This window comes from Babylonia areolata, chromosome 18 (assembly GCF_041734735.1).
Source record: "Babylonia areolata isolate BAREFJ2019XMU chromosome 18, ASM4173473v1, whole genome shotgun sequence".
Taxonomy (NCBI): domain Eukaryota; kingdom Metazoa; phylum Mollusca; class Gastropoda; order Neogastropoda; family Buccinidae; genus Babylonia; species Babylonia areolata.
In genome coordinates, this window is record NC_134893.1 from 25,803,245 (window position 1) to 25,821,458 (window position 18,214).

At 41.0% G+C, this 18,214-nt stretch overlaps 1 protein-coding gene across 3 annotated transcripts in view; it reads left to right on the forward strand.

Annotated features, from left to right (window-relative positions):
• Positions 1–18,214, forward strand: part of LOC143292602 (uncharacterized) — a 204,591-nt gene that overhangs the window by 161,208 nt on the left and 25,169 nt on the right. The window contains exons 1-6 of one of the 3 annotated variants that reach the window (XM_076603055.1): positions 3,235–3,348; positions 3,658–3,771; positions 5,122–5,587; positions 6,637–6,859; positions 9,286–17,476; positions 17,940–18,059. The exons of 1 other annotated variant lie outside the window; for it this stretch is intronic. In XM_076603055.1, the coding sequence (XP_076459170.1) occupies positions 3,740–3,771; positions 5,122–5,587; positions 6,637–6,859; positions 9,286–17,476; positions 17,940–18,059 (9,032 nt within the window). In that variant the 5' untranslated portion in view covers positions 3,235–3,348; positions 3,658–3,739. Of the gene's footprint in view, positions 1–3,219; positions 3,772–5,121; positions 5,588–6,636; positions 6,860–9,285; positions 17,477–17,939; positions 18,060–18,214 lie in introns of those variants that run through there. One more of the 3 variants, XM_076603054.1, reaches the window with a different exon arrangement.

The window sequence follows — 18,214 nt, forward strand, 5'->3', positions numbered from 1 at the left end:
GGAGGGGTAGAAAATATTGGCGGCTGAGCCGTGATTCGAACCAGCCCACTCAGATTCTCTTGCTTCCTAGGCAGACACGTTACCTCTAGGCCATCACTTCACATCAAACAAACTGTTTAATTTTCAATGTGGAGGAAATGAGTATTTAAAACTTGATAAAACTGGTACCCATACTGAACCAAACTTGGTTTTCAGTTAGTTCTTTTAGATTACTTCTGTTTCAATTTGATTTTTTACATTGTTTGGTTGCTCTTGGGTTTTATGTTTTGTTGATTTATCAGCCCTGAATTGGCTCCTTGGGCAAAGATCAGTGTACTTTGAACTGAATGGGACTAATGCATTAAAAGAACTTAAGCTTGCTCATGCATACACATACATGCATACAAGCACAAGCCTGTATACATTGTCAGGCAAGACATATCCATTGTAAAGTAAAATATAATGTATATAACCAGTTCTGCACTTTTTGCTTCTGAATTTGGTGTGTGTGTGTGTGTGTGTGTGTGTGTGTGTGTGTGTGTGTGTGAACTTAAGCTTGCTCATGCATACACATACATGCATACAAACACAAGCCTGTATACATTGTCAGGCAAGACATATCCATTGTAAAGTAAAATATAATGTATATAACCAGTTCTTCACTTTTTGCTTCTGAATTTGGTGTGTGTGTGTGTGTGTGTGTAAGCACACTAGAGTCCATCAGCTACATAGCATTCTCAACAAAATGTGTATGTGTGAATGTGTGTGCATGTGAATGCATGCTTGCATGTGTGCGTGCATGTGTGTGTATATGCATGTGTGTGTTTGTGTGAAACACCAGAAACTATCAGCTATACAATGTACTCTCAACAAGAGAAAGGAGACACTTCAAGCATTTTAATTTAATCAAGCAAAAGGACAGAGAGATACAGACAAAAGCATCCACAAAGAAAAGAATGGAATTAAAAGTGTGGCTAACAAAAAGTATGGGGATATGGGCAAACACACACACACACACACACACACACACACACACACACAGGCACTGTAAAAATGAACACAATTTGCATTTGTAAACTGTAACGTTGAATTGCTGCTGACATGCTGGAGAAAAATGCACATGAAAATAACCATAAACCATATATAATTCGATCAATGGATCAATGAACAGGACCTGTACATTATACAGTACAATACAATACAATACTGTCCGATTCTATGTGCACATATAGCATGTCAGAGCTCCGTCTGTTTTGATTGTCTAAAAGTAGGTATACCATCACCCGGACCCCAGCCCAACTGTGGTCTTCTGTCAGATTTTCCCTTTTACTCAACAGTCTTCGTATTCACCCACTATCCCCCCCCCCCTCCCATCCACCCACCCCCACTACAACTACGGCCGGATGACAGGAGGTGAGGGGGGCAGGTGTGGGAGGCGGAAATGAAAGTCCAGCCGGTTCAGTTCAAGGCTCGGACGTATCAACCGGCACACACCACACACACATATTGTAATATAATGTTATTAATAAAAAAAAACAAACCCAAAACATATTGGATTCGACTGGATGGGATTGGAACACACACTCACAAACACGGGCGCTGGCGCGCGCACTGCACGTACGCACCGGCCGTCAGACTCGCCGCGCTCGAGTCAAGACTGTGTGTTCCGTGAGTGTGTGTGTGTGTGTTTGGTCAAACATTCAAATACTACTGTTTCAGTCAGCCTAACACAGTTACAAGCATTTGGAAATGAACTTTCATTTTAAATTGATTCACGTAAAACTTGTCCAAACTATCAATTTAGTTATTTATTTGTCTATCTATTAGAATCAGTTAAGTTGGTGAGTATAAAAACAACAACAACAAAAAAAAACCCCGAGTAAAATTAAGTACGGCCCAAACCATGTTATTCTGTACACTGAGAAAGAATATATAATGGCTTTATAGCTTCACAGATTGTTTCAGCTTGTCCCTTCGCTTCCACCTGACTCGGCGGCAGTTCATCGGAACGTTTTCCACTGAAGAATACAATTTAATAGTGCGACGGACTGTTCAACGTTATCAATTCAGTGTAAGGATAATACTCGTCTACTTATTGAACAAATAAAAGCCGATTGTTCAGTTAGTATTTTGCATTCGATACTATATCCCCATGGATTATCATGCCAACTGAGACAATGGAAACTATGAATCAATGTGACATCTCATCAACCATTTAAATGTTTTGATAAATTTCGCCGGTCAGTAATATAAATAACAATTGAACACCCACCCACCCACACACACGGGTGCAGGGGTGAGGGATGGGGGTCAGTGGGAGAGACTGTTAGGGACATATATGAACAAGAACGTAAAATAAAAAAGATAAGTGAAAAAAAAATAAGGAAAAATGTTGTTCTCTAAAAACAAACAAACAAACCCCCCAAAAACAAACAAACAAAAAAAAACCCACAAAAAAACATAACAACAATAATAATGATATATGAAGTAGATAAATGACATAACATACATACAAATTTAAGTAATTTCTATTTCATATTTGATATATAAAGGCAATGTAAATGTAATAATATGTTCCTCTTCCCCTTTTCTCCCACCGTCTTCAAGTTAAGAAAACAACAAAAAACAAAACAAAACAAACACTGAAACAACACACACACACACACACACACACACAACCCCCCAAAAAAACAAAACCCAAAACAACAACAACAACCCCCTCCCCCCAAACAAAACGAAACAACAACAACCACACACAAAAAACACCCCCCCAAAAATCAACAAACAAAAACGAATATATAAATAGATAAATACAATAAAATGAATTAAAATAAGAAAGTATATAAATAAAAAACGGGATGAGGGGTGGAGAAAAAATGGAAGAAAAGGGAAAGAGGGCAAGGATCAGAAAGGGGTCAGAGAATGCCTGGAAGACCGCTGCCGTCACTGTTTGGTGTGGAGTCCAGCTGGGGCGAGGGTACCAAGGCAGGCAATCACAGATGATAGCTGTCGTGACGGACTGTAATGCATATGGAAGTAAAACGTCACAAGACTCATGATCAACTTTTATATTTTGATAACCTGGTTGATAATTTAAGAAAACAAAAACAAAAAACAAAAACAAAGTGGTCGTAGAGGCCCTCGCTGCGATTTTCTGTCATGACCCAAACGAAAACCGGACCTTCCGAAAACACTTGCCAGTCCAACATATTTTTTCTCCGACTGAAGCACAAGAGTAGTCTGCATTGTGTAGATGCTTTGCAACTCGACTGGCTCCACCATACTTTGTATTTATACACTCGATATCTTGCAAGCTTTGGTCATGTGTGGCGCTCGCACACTGGTAAAAAATAGCTTATGAGAAATACAGTAAGTGTTATGGGTGAATTTAGTTTTAATGGCGGTTTTGAAAATAATACATGGAAGGCAGTATGAATGTCTTCATAGTTAATTTGGCGTCTGCTCTAGGACTTACTCAGTGCTTCTGTTCGCTACTGTGGAAAAAAAAGTTTTTAACCATTGACTTTGTAATAATGTGTTTAGAACTTGACGAACTGGATACAAATCTTTCACAGTTACTGCATATGTAAACCAGACCGATAAAGGAAATAATGGATCTAGAAACTGTAAAAACAAAAATACACACCCTCCAACCTGTTTAATCATGTCATTTAACAGACCACAAAACATGTTGAGTGCAACAGAAGGATCACATCGTGAAAAAGGTGCCGAGGATTAACCATCAGGAACAAGACAAGCCATGGAATTTTATGACCCAGAATCCCCAACAGAGTAAGTGCATCATTTATTCACTATGTTAGTATGATGATATGTGGTCATTGTGATTTGAGCATACTGGCCAGATGGGATCACTGACCATGTGTGTGTGTGTGTGTGTGTGTGTGTGTGTGTACTGTAATGTATACACACAGTACAAGAGAGAGAGAGAGACAGAGAGAGAGACAGAGAGAGAGAGAGCACTGTTCTGTTTATCACATTGAATCGCAAACATCAATTTATTGATGAATCTGTCATGGCTGGTGCAAGATGGGTATTTTCATGTTTCCATTACTTAACAAACGTTAACATGAATTTTACTTCAGAATCTTTAACATTTGTCCTTTATCTTCGAAATGTGTATACACATGCAGGAGGTTCAGGGATTAGCAGATCTACACATGATGTTGACCTGGGGGATAGGAAAAATCTCCACACTGCACTCACCAGGTATACTGAAACCATGAATCAAACTCAAAACAATCAGGCAAGAAACCACACAAAAACCATATGGCCACGATACCCAATGCATAATTGTGTGTGTATGTATGTGTGTGTGTGTGTGTGTGTGTGTGTGTGTGTGTGTGTGTGTGTGTGTGTGTACTTTTGCTTGTACATACTTGTACATTTGTGATTCAGTGATCTTTTTTGTTGTTGTTGCCTGATAGTGGGTTGTGAGGTAACTGCAAGCATTCTCAAAATGTAACCCCTTGACAGAATTTCCAGTGCATTTAATTTTAGATATAATGATTTGTAATAACTAATATGATTGGAAAGATTGGAACATTCTGAAAATTTTCTATTTATCATTTATGTGAAAGCTTCTGAGAATATCCCTTTTTAGTGTTTTGTAATTTTGTGAATGTTGCAGAAAACTATTTCCAGCCATCTTTTTCACAGGAAAATAGAACTTTGTAGAGTTGTAAATGAATCATTCAGGAAAAGGGAAAAATTTTAGGATCAATAGTTACCACAGAAGATGAAACATTATCACATGTAAGTTCTAGCAATATGTGGAGGAAATTAATGACTTGGGCTAGAGATAGCCTGACCTTTTTGTGTTTCAAATTGAAAGCAGTAGATCTGTCTGTCTGGAACTCAGGTGCACGAGAAGAAAACCATGTGTAGGATCCAACAATGGCTTGGTCATACAGTGCATATTTTAAACAGAAAATGCAAGGATGAATCAAGTGGCATTGAGGAGACCACCTTTTTTGTATTATTTATGTTTAAAATACAGTTTGTGCTATTATATATTTACAATTGCAATGTTTTATTTTTTGGCAGTAAATTGCTGTTCTTTACTTTAATTATTACTCAGGAATGAATTGCAAATTAATGTAGTTGTCTGATTCATGCATTTAGGGATGACATCGGAGCTGATGTTCGATCAGAAGTTTCACAGCCATCCAGTCAGCCTCAACCTCAGCCTCAGCTTCAGCCTCAGTCTCAGCCCCTTCCTTCACCTCATCATCATCAGCAGCAGCAACAACAGTCACAGTGCCTGCCATTCCTGCAACAACAACAACAACATTCAGTGCAACGGTTTATACGACAGGAACCTCAGTTGCAACAGCAGCTGCGTTTTCCCCTACATCAGTTTCAACTGCTACTTCAGCAACAACGCTTTCATCTCCAACAGAACCGTCAGTGGAATGTGCCAGAAATAAGCAATGTTCATCAACCAGGGAGAATGCCTCTTCCAGGATCTGGAATGGGTCTAGGTGTGCGCACTGGTACTGGACATCAAGAGTCAGGAGCTGTCCCAGAGCTGAAAGATGTGGACATGAGAATAAAACCCAGCGAACACCAGAATCCTTGGTACCAGGAGGTGTGAAACTCTTTTATTTGTTTATTTATTTTTGGTTTATTCCTGGTTCTGCTATAGTATGACTTTTGAAACAGAAATGTTATTTGCAGAATCTATGGGTTTACATTTAACTAGTGCATGATCTGATCTTGAACCATATCATATTCAGGTGTGCTGTGCTGTGAGACACATTATCTGGCTGCTTTCACCAGCATTCATGTGTGAATAAGCACTGGTACATGGTGGGCAATCAACATCTCATGTCCAGTTGAAAAGTAGCCTTTATAAATTGGTAGCTCCTTTTCTTCACTTCTGTAGGAAAGGAGGGTGGAGGGTTATTCATGTAAAAAATCTGTGTGTGTATAATTGAGTATCAGTATCAGTATCAGTAGCTCAAGGAGGCGTCACTGCGTTCGGACAAATCCATATACGCTACACCACATCTGCCAAGCAGATGCCTGACCAGCAGCGTAACCCAACGCGCTTAGTCAGGCCTTGGAAAAAAAAAAAAAAAAAAAATTGAGAGGGAGTGTACATGCACTGCCTGTTTTGTCAGTGTGATAGTGGGAGAATAATGCATGCATTGTAGATAATATGGTTTTGTGTGTGTGTGTGTGTATGCGCATGTTTGACCCTTGCATCATTTGTGTCCAGTCCCTCTCTCTCCTACCTTATCCCTTTCAATACAGACAAATTTGCATGCCGAAATGCAGGTGATTATTTCTCTAATTATGATATATATGCTTTAAGTTTACCTATAGAATACCTGTAGATTAACAAACTATATGCTTTAATTTTATTTCAGCTAAATCTTTTACTGTTATTATATTTGTACAATCAGGCGGCCAACTTTACAGCTTGTAGATTTTAAGGTTATAAACAGGAAATTAGCCTTTCTACAGACTGGGCGCCACGCTTTGATTACCCCCCCCCACCCACCCCTGATATTATGCTTATATTATGCTTATTTACTGTTTCTTGTCTTAGTTGTCTGAATATTTTGCTTTGTGTGTGTATCTCAGTTGCTTCTTTTTTGTTTGTTTAGTTCTGTTTCAATGTTTGTGCTACAGGTGACCTCAGCATTAACAGGATCTCAAGGAGAATCAAATGGAGTGGGAGTTGCTCAGAGAGAAACCTCAGTTACGCACAAAGGAAACTCATCTAAAACCATTCAGGGGGAAGTAACTGATGTGGATCCTGCTCAGGTAGAGCTGACTTCAGTGACCAAACAGCAGTCAGCTGAACCCATTGCATCACCAGCAGCTACAGGTCCACCAAAGGAGGATCTGAAAAGTGAGTGTCACAACGGCTGTTCAGTATTAGTAATATTACATAAAAATTTATTTTCTTATTTTATAGGGATCCCTAAACTGACATATCACTGTCTGGTACAACATAAATCAAGATACATGTCTGTTTATTGTTGTTGATGTAGGTTAATTAAAAAAAAAAGAAGAAGTAATTGTTCACAGAACAGTTGTTATCCTTAGTGTATCCCCAGTCCTTGTCTTGTTTAGCTTGCTTGTGGGTCTTGTTAGATTTGCTTGTTAGTTCCCATGCTGTATAAATTAAATTATTGTTATTATTAACCGCATGCATTCTGGCGTGTGCTTCTGGCTTGTGCTTCCCATAATGCTAGGTGGTTTTTGGTTGCAGATGGTAATAATTATAAAAAATAGTCTAGTATGCAAACTAATGCAAGAAAATATATATAACCCATACTTTTTTTTCAATGGAAATGAACAGACTATCAATTTCTGATCATATGAACTTTACTTAATACACTGGTTAGCATTGAATAAACCATAAAAATGAGATAAACACATTTTAATTTTCTAATATGTGTTATAGATAGTAAACCAAGAAAAGATATGAAAAAAAAAGTGTCTCCATACCTTATCTATACATAGAATCCAGAATTATAATCTGAACTTCTGGTATTCTAAATGAACCCTCTCTTATTTGCACTCTTTCATGCACATGCGTGTTAGCACTCATACATGCGCGCGCGCGCGCACACACACACACACACACACACACACATACACACTAACTCACAAACTTATTTGTATATAACCATACACCATCCTATCACACACACATACACACTTCTTTCAACTACCACTCCTGCCTGCTTTCATGAATGAATGATGAATTATATAGATACTTATATAGCTCCTATCTTCGTTCAGAGACCAAGCTCTGAGCGCTTTAATAAACACTGAGTCATTTGCACAAAAGGTTGCCTACCTGTGTGGAGCCGACTGATGGCTGCCATTGGGTGCTTATCATTTGTTTCCTGTGTCATTCAATAAGATATTAGGCATGCACTCATACACACTTGGTCAGATATGTAACATTTTACGAGTATGACCAGTTTGTTTATTTACCCCACCATGTAGACAGCCATACTCTGTTTTCAGGGTTGTGCATGTTGGGTATGTTCTTGTTTCCATAACCCACCGAACGCTGACATGGATTAAAATATCTTTGACCTGCGTATTTGATCATCGAGTGCGTATACACATGAAGTTGGTTCAGGCACAAGCAGATCTGCACACATGTTGATTGGAAAAACCTCCACTCTTTACCCATCAGGTGCCATTGCCAAGATTCGAACTGGGACCCTCAGATTGACAATCAAGTGCTTTAACCACCTGGCTATTGCACCTGTTTTGGACAATGTATATGCCATTAACAGTGACCCATTTGCCACACGGTGGAATGCTGTGAGCACTGTTCATGCCTTCCCAGCAGTCAGTTTCCCTTCTTTGATGTATGCATGCATTGCTAAAACCACACTTGCCAGGCCATGTGTGGCATGATCACAGGAAATTGTTCCATTCCCTTCATCGCTCTAAACCCCTCCCTACCCTAAACAAGTGGACTGTTTGTATTTAAGTTAAACTCTGGGTCAGCCATAGAGCTATACCAGGCTTTCTGCACTGCTTCTTTGTCTCTTTTGCTTGCAACATCAAACTAAGAAACTCTACAACTACTCTTCCCCTCTCCCCTGCATGCAAATTGTGAACTTTGCCTTCCTGAAACGGCTGAAGAGTTTGTCACAGTTACCATTAAACTTGTCATAAAAAATAATTTGTAAAGCTTCTGCAACATCTTGGGTCACAAATTTCAAGGTTTTTTGGTTGTTGTTTTTTTGCAGAAAATAGCCGTTAGACGCCTTTTAGGCTTGGTATTGATTGTTGTCCACCATTTTGAAAGCGTCGTCTGATTGTTTGAAAGAGGTGCTACAAATAACATCTGGAATGATCATACAAAGTTTGATTAAGTTTTTCTCTTTGTCAGTAATTAAAGCAGACATATCACTGATATCAAGCATTCCCATGCTTTCCCCCTGGTTTGTATTGGAAAGCCATAATCTAAAAATAAAGTTAGGAAAATTCCTACTATAACGATAACTGATTTATCTGCCTTGGGGCACTTCAGGCACTTCAGAACTTCAAGGAAATTTCTGTCATGGGGCACTGAAGAGGTGAACTGTTGATATGAAGTGCTACTTCTTGTTTGTAAAAACACATACAAATCAATCAGTGCAATACATAATGATCATTCACACATACAAATTTAAGGTAATATTTAAAGGTAATAAAATTGATAATAAAAAAGAACAAAGTGCAATACATTCTAATTTGATGATTATTCACGTGCATGCGCAAACCCAGGCATTTAGCTGAAGCTGTTTCATTTCTTCATTTCAGGCGACGATGGAGCCAAAGAGCCACAGACCTTAGCCAAGAAGTTGTTGAGTAAAGCCTTGGGGAATGTCAGCAAAGTTGAAATCACCACGCCATTAACCACAGCAGCAAGCACCAGTGTCTCTTTAGTGCCTGGCAAGCTGGCATTTTCCATGAAGCCAGGCAAAGTGCAAAAGGTGTCGTTTGGCATCAGGTCCAAGAAGAATCTGGTGAAGACAGCAGGGGAAGGACACGAGGAGGAGGAAGAGGGTTCCAAGCATCTTGGTGACTCCTCTTCCCTGGGTTCCATTCAGCCTGCTCGCTTCAAGAAGTCGATGGCTGAGCTGTTCCGTCCAGACCAGGACACCCCAACAGAGGCAGTCAAGCAACAGCAGCTGTTGCAAGTGACCCAGAGTACAAGCAACCAGTTGCTGAAACAAAAACCAGTGGAGATCACCACTAGTGGGCAGAGCTTGAGTGAAAAGAAAGATGAGCTGCAGAGAGATTCAGAAAACAAAGATGAAGGTCTGAATCAAAGAGAAAACAACACAGACTCAAAAGAAAGAAAGACTCGGCGAGCCACAAGATGGTCACAAGTTGAAGAAAAAGATAGCAACAATGATTCAGAAATAGCAGAAACACCAGCTGATAAAGTAATGCACAGCAAAGAAAAGGTAAACCAGACTGAAAGGCAGAATCTCCTTGATGAAAAGAAACTGCAAATGATTCCAAGCAATCCAACAACAGAAAGTGAAGAACACAATTTGTTGAGACAACAGTCTCAAAATCTTGCTGAAATATCAGAATTGTATAAAGACATTATTATTGGTAAAACTGGAAATGAAACCGATCAAATGCAGAGTGATACTGCCGAAACAAATTTCACTACTGTAGCAGCTTTGGAAATAAAACAGAACATGGAAAGTGGCCAGCAAGAGACAGAAGAGAGAGCAGACTCAGCACACAAATCAAAACAAAGTAAGACACAAGATGACCATCCTCAGAGTCCAGAAGGTGGAGACAATGGGAAGAAAACAGAAGAAACTGATAAACCTACCAAAGAAGGCAGTGAAAGATCCAGCAGAAGTGGCCTCAGGAAAGAGACTGATGACTCAAAATCAAACTGTGAACATAGAAGTAGTAGCAGGAGCCGGGAGCCCAGCAACAGAAAGAAAGAATGTGACACTGACAGCCACAGTCACCGGAAAGGAACCACCAGAGAAAATGACAAACAAAGAAACAGAAGCCATAGCCGAGATAGGGGAACAGAGAGAAGCAGTAAAACAAAGGAGAGAGAGAGGAGGACTAGGCATAGAAGTGAGAGTGAAGACAGAGACAGAGACAGCCATAGAAAAGATGGAAGCAGAAGAAGAGAATCTTATGACAAAAAGCACAGCAGAAGTCCAAGTGGAAGCAAAGAGAAATATGACAGAAGACAAAATCGTTCTCCAGATAGGGAAGAGAAGAAAAGACACCCTCGCAGAAGTGACAGCAGAGAGAGGTCCAAGATAAAACAAAACCTAGATAACAGCAACAGTGGTGAAAGGAGGCAGGCAAAACACAAAGACTGCAGTAGTAGTGTGGAAAAGAAACAGACAGAACACAGAGATCGTAGTAGAAGTGTTGAGAGAAGGTGGACACAACACAGAGATCGTAGCAAAAGTGTGGAAAGGAGATGGACACAACACAGAGATCGCAGCAGAAGTGCAGAAAGGAAACGGGCACAACATAAAGATCACAGCAGAAGTGCAGAAAGGAAACAGACACAACATAAAGATCATAGCAGAAGTGCAGAAAGAAGACAGACACAACATAAAGATCGGAGCAGAAGTGCAGAAAGACGACAGACACAACATAAAGATCGCAGCAGAAGTGCAGAAAGGAGACAGACACATAAAGATCGCAGCAGAAGTGTAGAAAGAAGACAGACACAACATAAAGATCGCAGTAGAAGTGCAGAAAGGAGACAGACACATAAAGATCGCAGCAGAAGTGTAGAAAGAAGACAGACGCAACGTAAAGATCGCAGCAGAAGTGCAGAAAGGAGGCCAACACAACAAAAAGATCGCAGCAGAAGTGCAGAAAGGAGGCCAACACAACAAAAAGATCGCAGCAGAAGTGCAGAAAGGAGACAGACACAGCATAAAGATCGCAGCAGAAGTGCAGAAAGGAGACAGACACAGCATAAAGATCGCAGCAGAAGTGCAGAAAGGAGACAGACACAAAAAGATCGCAGCAGAAGTGCAGAAAGGAGACAGACACAACATAAAGATCGCAGCAGAAGTGCAGAAAGGAGGCCAACACAACAAAAAGATCGCAGCAGAAGTGCAGAAAGGAGACAGACACAGCATAAAGATCGCAGCAGAAGTGCAGAAAGGAGACAGACACAAAAAGATCGCAGCAGAAGTGCAGAAAGGAGACAGACACAACATAAAGATCGCAGCAGAAGTGCAGAAAGGAGACAGACACAGCATAAAGATAGCAGCAGAGGTGCAGAAAGAAGACCGGCAGAACATGGAGATCATACCAGAAGCATTGAAAGAAGACAAACACTACACAGAGAACGCAGCAGAAGCATTGAAAGAAGACAGATTCATCACCGAGATCGCAGTAGAAGTACAGAAGAAAGAGAGCATATGCAGCAAGAGAAAGAGGGGAGTAGTAGTTCGGACAAACGACAGAAACAACACAGAGATCACAGCAGAAGTTCAGAAAACCAACAGCACTTGATACAATCAAGAAGGGATTCTAGTAACAACACTGAAAGAAGAAGAGAGCATATATGCAGTGATGAATTGCAGAAGAGATACAGAAGTATAAGTACAGAGAGAGAAGTGTGGTCAAGACAAGAGCGTCTTGATAAAGAAAATGAGGCAGAACTGAAGGGCAAATATAGGCATGATGAGAGAGACAAAGAAAGCACAGGTCATCAGAGGGATATGACTGACCTTGTTTTACATGAATCAGATAATGAATACAATAACAGCCTTCCAAGTGACACAGCCAGATCTTCCACTATTAACGACTCAGCAGAACACTCCATCAGAGGAAGTGACAAGTCTCAAAGCAGAGGAAGAAACATTAGATCTCCAGACAGACAAAGACACAGTAGGTCTCCAGGTAGAGAAAGAATCACAAGGTCTCCAGAGAGAAAAAGAAACAGTCCATCTCCAGACAGAGGAAGAAACATAATAAGAACTCTAGACAGGAAAAGAAACAGTAGATCTCCTGACAGAGGAAGAAGGAACAGATCTCCAGGTAGAAAGAGGAAGAGCAGGTCTCCAGAGAGAAGGAGACTGAGCCAATCTCCAGACAGAAAAAGATACAATGATCAAACTGATGACCATCTTGTGCATCACACTGACATGCACAGATATAATAGATATGATGAGTACCTTTCAGAGTACAGTTCTAGTAGGGATGACAGCAAGGACAGGCCATACAGCAGAAGTGAGTCCAGTGTCCATTTAGCTGGATGTTCAAGAGATGCAAGACAAGTCAAAGAGGAAGATATACATCCTCGTTTCACTGAAGGTTTTAGGCCAAGCAGGGGTGACCAGTTTGTACAACACAGTGAGAACCAGCACAGAATGGTCAGTGGTTCTGATCAGGAAGAATATTTCCATGGTGTTTCCAGTGTCTCTTCAAGAGGACATGGGTCTGACACTGGCAGGTCATTTGACAGAATCAGAACATCTGGTGAGGATTTCTCCATTGATGAACACAGAGTAGGCACGGAAAGAACAGGGGATGAGCGTGCAAGTTATTATTCAGATGTTCCTGACGATGATGATACAAGCCTGGTGCACACCATATTTTCTAGACAGGAAAGAGAAAAAAGAAAGTCAGACAGGAGTGGCACTGCCTCAAAATCCATGAAGGGCCTAAAATTGAAACTGAAGCCACGTGGTGCAGCTACAGATAATGAAGAACAGGGATATGGTGAAACTGTTAAGTGGAATGTTCTTCCTGAAGCTGACAAGGAAATGAGCACAACAGAAGACTCTGTTCCAGGCATCAGAATGGAATACATGTCAGACAGTACTGTGCGGTTGGATGGATTCAAGGAGCCTAGAAAGACACATAAAAATGATGATGGTGATGAAGTGTCAAGAAAATTATGCAAATCTGATGTTGGAAAAAGAGACATTGGTTCTGACCATGTGGAAAGTGCTAGAAAAGACAAATTGGACACTGTGAGAAAGCATAGACTAAGTGATGATAAGAAGACTCGGAAAACAAATTTTGAAGGTGAAACTGCTATGGAAGAGAAACATGCTAAAAATATTAAGACTGATCTAACTATTTCAGGATCATGCACTTCTGAACAAAAAGTATTAAGTCATGTTCAGTGCCAAAACAGTCCATCTAGAAACTTGCAGAAAAATGAGATTTCTTCCAGTACCAGGGGTCAGCTTGTTGGAGAACACAGTTGGACAGCATCAGATGGAAATGGTACATCAAAGCAACTAGCTCCTGAAGTAGAGAAAGAACTTAAACTGAGGCATAAATCGGAGAATGTACCTGATGAAAAATTGAAAGGCAACAGAGTCGACGTATCTGACTCATCCACTGCATGCCCAGAAAAACAAGGCAATGCTGTGAGTGAAAAAGTTGAACCAGTAAGTACACTGAAGACAGAGTCTCTGATGACTCTTGTATCCTCGTCACCACGGACAAAGTCTGGACGCTTTGGGACTGCCAGCTGGAGCAGTGGAAGCAAGAGAAGGGAACGTGGCTTGCGCCCTGCTCTTGACACCCTGACAGCCAGAGCAAAGTCAGCATCTCTACTGAAAGCTACTTCAGCTGGATCTAAAGGCAGTTCCTCTGAAGTCAATACAGAGCTGAATTCTGCCTCATCAAATAACAGTGTTGGTGCAGGCAACAAGAGCACAAAAAGTAAGTCTTGTGTCAGTGGGGTTCCAGACCCCAAAGAACTGACAATCTCTTCAAAAGCAGCACATGTTGATCCACAAAAGTCTGCATCTTCTGCTCTGCAGGAAAAGTCAGCTGGAGAGAACAGTAAAGGATGCTTGGCCCTTGCAGTCTCTCCCAGTGCAGCCACTACTGACATTTTCCATACACAGCAGACTGCAGAGACAGCGCCCAGTGAGGAGCGGAAACCACCATGCAGTACTGTTCTGGCTTCAGACTCCATAACTGTGAATAAAAACAAAAAACATTCAACAGGAAGGAAAGAAAAACCACAATCAAGAGGAGCAGAAAGGGGGAGTCATACCACAGGAGATCTGAAATCTTCAGAAAGACAAGAAAAGATTAAAGACATATCTGATGATCACAGACAGTATCATGAAGATGGTGAGAGGGGAAGGCAGGACAAGTGGTATCACAGCAATGAAAAAAGTGACTTGAGGCGGAGGGAGTGGGGAAGGGACAGAAGCAGTAAAAGACAAGGAGACTGCCATCGAGAAACAGACAGAGAAAGAGACCGAAGACAAATCATTGATAAAAAAAGACATCAAGATTATGAGGATGAGCATAGACACAAAAAACATAATAAGGGAGGCAGAGATCTGCGCCAAGGTAAAGGGCAGAATGAAATCCTTGGCACACTGGACAGTGAATGGCGTTTAAGTCCAATTAGTCCAGAAGACAGTTCAGAGCTGAACAGAGATGAATTTGATGACTTCCAACCAAAAGTGACTCCAGATCGTTCAACATTCTGTGATTCTGGCTCTTTTAGGTCCAGACATTATGATCATGCCATGGATAGAGTGCACAGCTATGATGACCTTCTTGGTCGAAATTCCAGTCCATTCAGACATTTTGAAGATGATCATGTTGAAAGATTTCCCAGAGTTGAAAAAGACAGAAAGCCAGATTTTGCAAGGGAAAGGAACTACGACTGTGGCAGAGAGAGATCACCCGGTCATATGAACAGTCAAAGGCATAGGTTTCTGGACCAGTCAAGAGTTCAGTCACCTGGTGTTAGTTTCGGAAGAGTACAAGATGATGGCCTTCATAGGTGGAGTGAAGAAAAAAGTGATAGGTACAAGGACATCAGTTTGGGTCATGTGCAATATACACAAGACAGTACTTCATTTTCAGTGTTCAACAAAAATAGAGAGCACTGTTATGAGGACAGCAGCAGGCATGTTGGAGGATATTTACGTGACTTCAGAAGTCACAGTGAAGAAAGAGAACAAGGATACTTTCCATTCACCAGAAGCAGCAGCCTGGAAAGAGATCAAAGACAGTTGACACACAACAGAAGCCGAAGTCAGAGTAGAGAAAGAGAAAGAAACTTGGTGGCTTGCCACTCAAGCCAAAGTCAGAAAAGAGACAGAAGGTTCACAGACAACAACAGAAGCAGAAGTCCTGGCCAAGAAAGAGACAGAAGTTTGCTGGGAGATGAAAGAAGTCATAGCCAAGAGAACAAGCAAAGACTGATGACAAAAGACCATGGTCACAGCCCAGAAAAAGATCGTGAGGTGTTTTCACAAAACAGAAGCAAAAGTCATATCGAGGTGAGAGAAAGAGGTCTGTTCACAGATGATAGAAGTGATAGCAAAGAAAGGGATGCTGTCCACTTACCACAAGATAGAAATCAAGGTCAAGAAAGGAACATCACACTTTTCACATGTGACAGTGGGCAGTTGATAGCGGATAAAACTAGAAGTCATTTTCGAGAAACAGGGAGATCAGAAAATGAGATGAGAACTGACAGTCAAGACAGAACTCTAAGGCACATTTACAGGAGTGAAAGAACAGACCAAGACAGAGACCCTATCCAAGAGCAGAGGGATAGAGATACAGAAAATCAGATGGAAAGAGACAAGCAAGAGAGAAGACAGGCTCCAAAGCATGGTCAGGTACAGCCAGAAATTGGAAATTCTGATATTCAGAGATACTCGGACCATTCAAGTCTGGACAACAGATGCAGTCAGGATCAGTACAGTGGGCAGCCCAGGGTGTTTGAGGGAGTTGGTGTGAATCCTGTGTGTGCTAGTGGTGTGTCTTCAAGAACAGGGGAAATCACAGGTGTTCCCCCACCAGCTATTCCTACCAACCTACCTCATCTTGTTTCTGGTCATCATTTTGCTCAGCCCCAACAATTTGATCATATGTTAACTGCTCAGAGTGTACATTTATCTGGTCAGACTGTGGCTCAGTACCCAGAAAGCCATTCAGACCCTCAAACAGACTGGCAGGCAGGGACCTATTTAAACCAAGTGGACCCTTCTTCATTACAGTCGCTATTGCATCAGTATCAGAGCATGGGGTACAGCCCAGAGCAGGCACTAGTCTTGGTGACACAGTATATTTCATCGTCTGTGGTACACCAGTCAGAGACTCATCAGTCATCGCTGCATACCACAAACACCACAGGCGTGGAGATTCCTCCTGTCTTGCACATGGCAAGTGGAGGAAATCATCCTGATGATTCTGGTCACCAGCAGCTGATTCAGGGACAGCAGTTGTCAACAGACATCCTTCATCAAGTTCCACTTGCTGTGTACCAATCAGTTACTAATCCAGCAAGTTATACTTACTTACAACAGGCCCAGATTCAACTGCCGAACTTAACAGAAGCCGACATACAAGGACATTCTCTAACAGCACACACTAGAGATCTGCTTGGTTCAGCAATACCTCAAGGGATTCAGAGTGCAGTTTTGCCCTGCCTACCAGAACAATCAAAAGAAGAAAAAATCTCTGGCTTCCCTGCAGGTTCAGTGAAAGCATCTACATGTGTGTCAGAAACACAGTCCTGTGATAAACCAGATTTGAAAATAGAAATCTCAGCTTTTCCTGAAACTGACGAAAGGCAGATAAAGACAAAAAGTGAAACTGAAAATGTCCATCAGTTTGGTGTGCCTAGAGAAGGAGAGGATGTTGTGTCATCCACAAACTCTGGGGAATATGAAGATGTACAGGGAAAAGAACAACAATCTGGTGGCAAAGAGCAAGCTTTAAAACAACCTCTGAAAGTGAAATCACGCTGGCGTCGTAGCTGTGAGGCTGAGGCAACAGGATCTACACCTGAACAGCAGGAAAAACAGAAACAGTTTTCACAGGAGGCTGAGGCCAGTATGTTTGGGAAAAAAACACAGAGCAGAAGCAGTATCTCTTCTCTGCCACCTCAGAAACGACTGAAACTGTCTGCAGAGGCAAATCGGTTAGGAAAAGTTGACACTGGAGATGAATTCCCTTCCTTTGAGAGAATCGCAGACAACATTCATCTCACTCAGAGGTAGGTCTGACCTGTGGATCCTTTTCATATGTAATTATCAGTGATAGATTATTCATTTATATATTTATGTAGATTCATACTATGAACAGACGTTCTTGATTGTAAGTCTTTGTTATAAGTTATATAGGAATTCAGGTTTGTCAAAGTTTTTCAGCTTTAAAGGTGTATGGTATGTGATGTATACATTTGTGAATTTGAATGCCCATGATCAGTATGTCCTAGTGCTCTGAAGTTTCATATCTTTCCGGAAAACAGTATGTTATGTGCTAAGAGGTTTTGATAATACTTTGATTACAAATTGTTGTGAGAGTGTACCATACATTATGATGCAGAAGGTTTTATTCTTTCAAAAGACAGAATATAGACACCAAATAGATGACTGACATGGAAGGTTTAGTAGGGAAAGTGAAGATGAAATGGTAATCATGTGCATACTTCTGAGAACTCTAATAATATTTTGTAGGAAGAGGTCAAAGAGCATGAAGCGCATGCAGTGTGATTGCACATTGTCGAAAGCTGACCGTGCCCGGGGAGTGACAGTCTGCGGAGAAGATTGTCTCAACAGGATGCTGATGATTGAATGGTAGGAGTAAACAGACATTTTAGTAATGGTAAAGTGGTGTGCTATTTGTGTGTATGTGTGTGTGCTTTTTTGTGTGTGTGTTCGTTTGTTCTTTTGCTTAACGTCTATCCACATTTGTGATTTTATATGAAAATCTATCATCTCCCCCATCCCAC